We start from the raw sequence: 3476 nt of genomic DNA, 5'->3' as shown, positions 1-3476 counted from the left end.
CAAAAACTCCACCTTGCGGATAATTTCATGAGTTATTGAGCGGGAATTGAAAGCAGGTTTTTATTACTGTTTGTTTAAATCGTAACTGCTTGTGTCTTATTAAACAAATCATACTTTGCTTTGCTTCTTGGTTATTTTATCATTACCGCTCCTTGTGAACTTCTTCTGCAGGTGGAAACTACGCTCCTCTGATGTCCAGTCCCGAGAGTCCTCCACGAGCTGAGGTGAGTATCGTAAAACACAAAAAAAATGGATATTTTTTTCGAATTATCTACATCGTCGTGATTTTGCAACTGTAACAGGGTGATGATGTAGTATACTCTAACATTTATCTTTGAAAATAGTATCAGCCACTTAAGATTCTCAGATTACGAAGCTAGAGGAAATTGGTTTGTACCTGTTTGTCACTGTTTCTGTGTGGTTTGTACCAGACATTTGTTATGTAGGTGTGGATTTGAATAATTTAAAAATGGAAATTTTTGGTGTTCATATGTTTGTCACTGTTTCTGTGTGGTTTGTTTCTTTGTTTCTTCTTTTTGTTTGTTACTGTTTCTGGCTGTTTTTTTATTGTTGTTTCTTCTTTTTTGGGGGGAGGGGGGTGGTGGCGGCCCACGTTCGAATCCGAGCGATACCACAAAACTAATTCCACACTTTAAGCTGTGGTTGGGTTATAAGAGTGACAGTCAATACTTTAGTTTGGATGGTGGGGTGCTGCTGCTTGGCTGTCTTCCCTTTGATCTGTATTTGAAAGTTAAGAAAGGCGACAGATAACCATAGTAGCTTTACAATAAATACATAAAACAAATACAGTACAATTATTAGTTTAGAAATGAGGGAAAATATAAAGTAGTCCAATTTGTGATGCTATAAATAATACAGAGAAATATTACCAAAGTTCAAATTACTTATTTACACATCATGAGCCATTATAGATCATGAACAAGCCAAGAGTTGGCGGTTGGTGGCGTTGACTGGATGTTGACCAATTTACAGAGCATTTTCGATACAACAGAACAAAATATTTGAAAACAGTTTAATAGGCTTTGAATGATGAAAACCAAAATATTTAAATTTATCAAAATTTATAGGGGTCACTCTTAGACGTGTCTTGCGTTCGTTTTTTCAAGAAAACTGTAAAACATTTAAAGGTATATTTATTAAGCCTACTGTCATTCGCTTACTTTAAGTTTTGTCTTGTGATTATTGTCCCCCGGTAGTTCAACGGTATGTCTGGGGGATTATAACGCTAAAAATCGGGTTTCTATACCTGCAGAGGGTGGAGCACAGATAGCCGATCTTGTAGCTTTGCCAAATAAGACGTGTTTTTTACTTATTGTTTTTACATTTTACTCACGACAGAAAATATATATAAATCGTAAAAAAATATTATTTGAATTCTTAATCATACAAGGGGTTTCAGGAAGTGATAATTTCATAGTTTTCATTGGCAGGGGTCGTAAGTTTACCTATTTAAACATACGAGGGTATTAGTGCATTAATCTTATGGTCGTGGGTTCGAATCCCGTCCCCGAATATCTTTTCATTTTCAGCCATGGGGCCGTAATAACGTTAAGATTCATCCCACTATTCGTTGGTAAAGAATAGCTCAAGAGTTGGCGTTGGGTGATGTTGACTAGTTGCCTTTTCTCTAATCTATCGCTTCAAAATTAGGAACGTCTAGCACAAATAGCCCTCGAGTATTTACGCTCAAAATTCAAAAACAAACCAACAAACATACGACAGTGTATGAGGTGGTGCATGTTTGGTAAACAGTCGTTTTTAACTGTTTCTGCGTGGAATGAAAATAAGGGGTACTATTACTTTAGTCCCCCGGTAAGGCTTCGGATTTACAGTGATAAAATCAGGGGGTTCGATTCCCATCGGTGAACATAGCAGATAACTCAATATGGCTTTGCTATAAGAAAACACACACACACACACACACACACACTATTACTTTCACATGCCCTGTATATATATAATACTCTACATCTGTTGAACACGTTTGTTCTTCGCTGGTTTACCTGTAAATTACAGCACCCTTGAACTTGGTAGGAGTAATATAAACCAACATTTCTTGTTGTTCTGTTCTGTTTAAAAAAAAAATTGAAATGATTGAATTACATGGCCCGCAAATAAAGTTTTTCAGTCTGACATCCCAACCCCGCTTTGCACCTGCAGAGTAGCCGTCGTAAGAGCAGACACTATGACCTGATATTTCACCCTAACTTCATTAATCACAGCTTTTCAAAAGCTACCCTGCTGTGTGAGTACACACACTTAACGTCGTTTGTATTTGGTTACTTTGAAAAGAGAGTGCCGTGTTCTTAATGGGATCTCATGTGCTTTTGTATAAAGTAAAATAACCACAGATATTTTTTTTTACTCTTTTCTGTGGTTTTTCTCCAGGAACTTTTTGTTGTTAATAAACAGATTTTGAAGTACGTATTTCAATTGTCTGTACGATGAAGTGGAAATAAAATAAAAGAAATGGTGGAATTGTATTTCATGTGAAGAACAAAAGGATTGATTCAGTTTGGAATTGTTTGGATCTGAAAAAGAAAGTGGATTTGTATTCAGTTTGAAGTAACCAAGTGTAAAGGAAGGAAGAGAGTCTAAAACTGATGTTTATATACTTATATAACGATAAGATTTGTAGAACATGCATGGAGACATAAATCACTGTTAACATTGATATCTAACAGATATTGTATGTTTTAGAACTAAATTTACTTTAAAGGGACACCATAGAAATATGTTTAAAGTGAAAGTTTGTTAGTTTTATATAAGGGACACTATAGATATATGTTTAAAGTGAAAGTTTGTTAGTTTTATATAAGGGACATTATAGAAATATGTTTAAAATGAAAGTTTATTAGTTTTATATAAGGGACACTATAGATATATGTTTAAAGTGAAAGTTTGTTAGTTTTATATAAGGGACATTATAGAAATATGTTTAAAATGAAAGTTTATTAGTTTTATATAAGGGACACTATAGATATATGTTTAAAGTGAAAGTTTATTAGTTTTATATAAGGGACACTATAGAAATATGTTTAAAGTGAAAGTTTATTAGTTTTATATAAGGGACACTATAGGAATATGTTTAAAGTGAAAGTGATTTTGCTGTGTAGAATCCGGCATGGTCAGGTGGTTAGGGCGCTCGACTCGTAATCTGAGGGTCGCGGGTTCGAAACCCCGTCCAATCAAACAAGCTCGCCCTTTTAGCCGTGGGAGCGTTATAATGTTACGGTCAATCCCAAGAGTTGGCGGTGGGTGATGATGACTAGCTGCCTTTTCTTTCACTGCTAAATTAGGAACGACTAGCGCAGATAGCCCTCGTGTAGCTTTGCGTGAAATTCAAAACAATTTTAGCCCCCCCCCCCCGTCGGTCGTACACGACGGCCGACTAGTTCCGCCGGACGTTACTAACTAGTCGTACGTAACGTACCGGTTTCCGGGTACTAACTTAC

The 3476-nt window shown here is 36.0% G+C and overlaps 1 protein-coding gene across 1 annotated transcript in view; it reads left to right on the top strand.

The window, feature by feature from the left end:
- The window catches only part of LOC106466627 (F-BAR and double SH3 domains protein 2-like), a gene marked incomplete at its 5' end in the record, with an annotated part of 38815 nt that overhangs the window by 32851 nt on the left and 2488 nt on the right, over positions 1 to 3476 (top strand). Inside the window, one exon of the mRNA XM_013926920.2 lies at positions 172 to 224. Coding sequence (XP_013782374.1) covers positions 172 to 224 — 53 coding nt within the window. The remainder of the gene's footprint in view (positions 1 to 171; positions 225 to 3476) is intronic.

The sequence above is a fragment of the Limulus polyphemus genome, unplaced genomic scaffold (assembly GCF_000517525.1).
Source record: "Limulus polyphemus unplaced genomic scaffold, Limulus_polyphemus-2.1.2 Scaffold2328, whole genome shotgun sequence".
Taxonomy (NCBI): domain Eukaryota; kingdom Metazoa; phylum Arthropoda; class Merostomata; order Xiphosura; family Limulidae; genus Limulus; species Limulus polyphemus.
The sequence above is the reverse complement of the archived record's forward strand: the minus strand, read 5'-3'. Positions and strand labels throughout refer to the sequence as shown.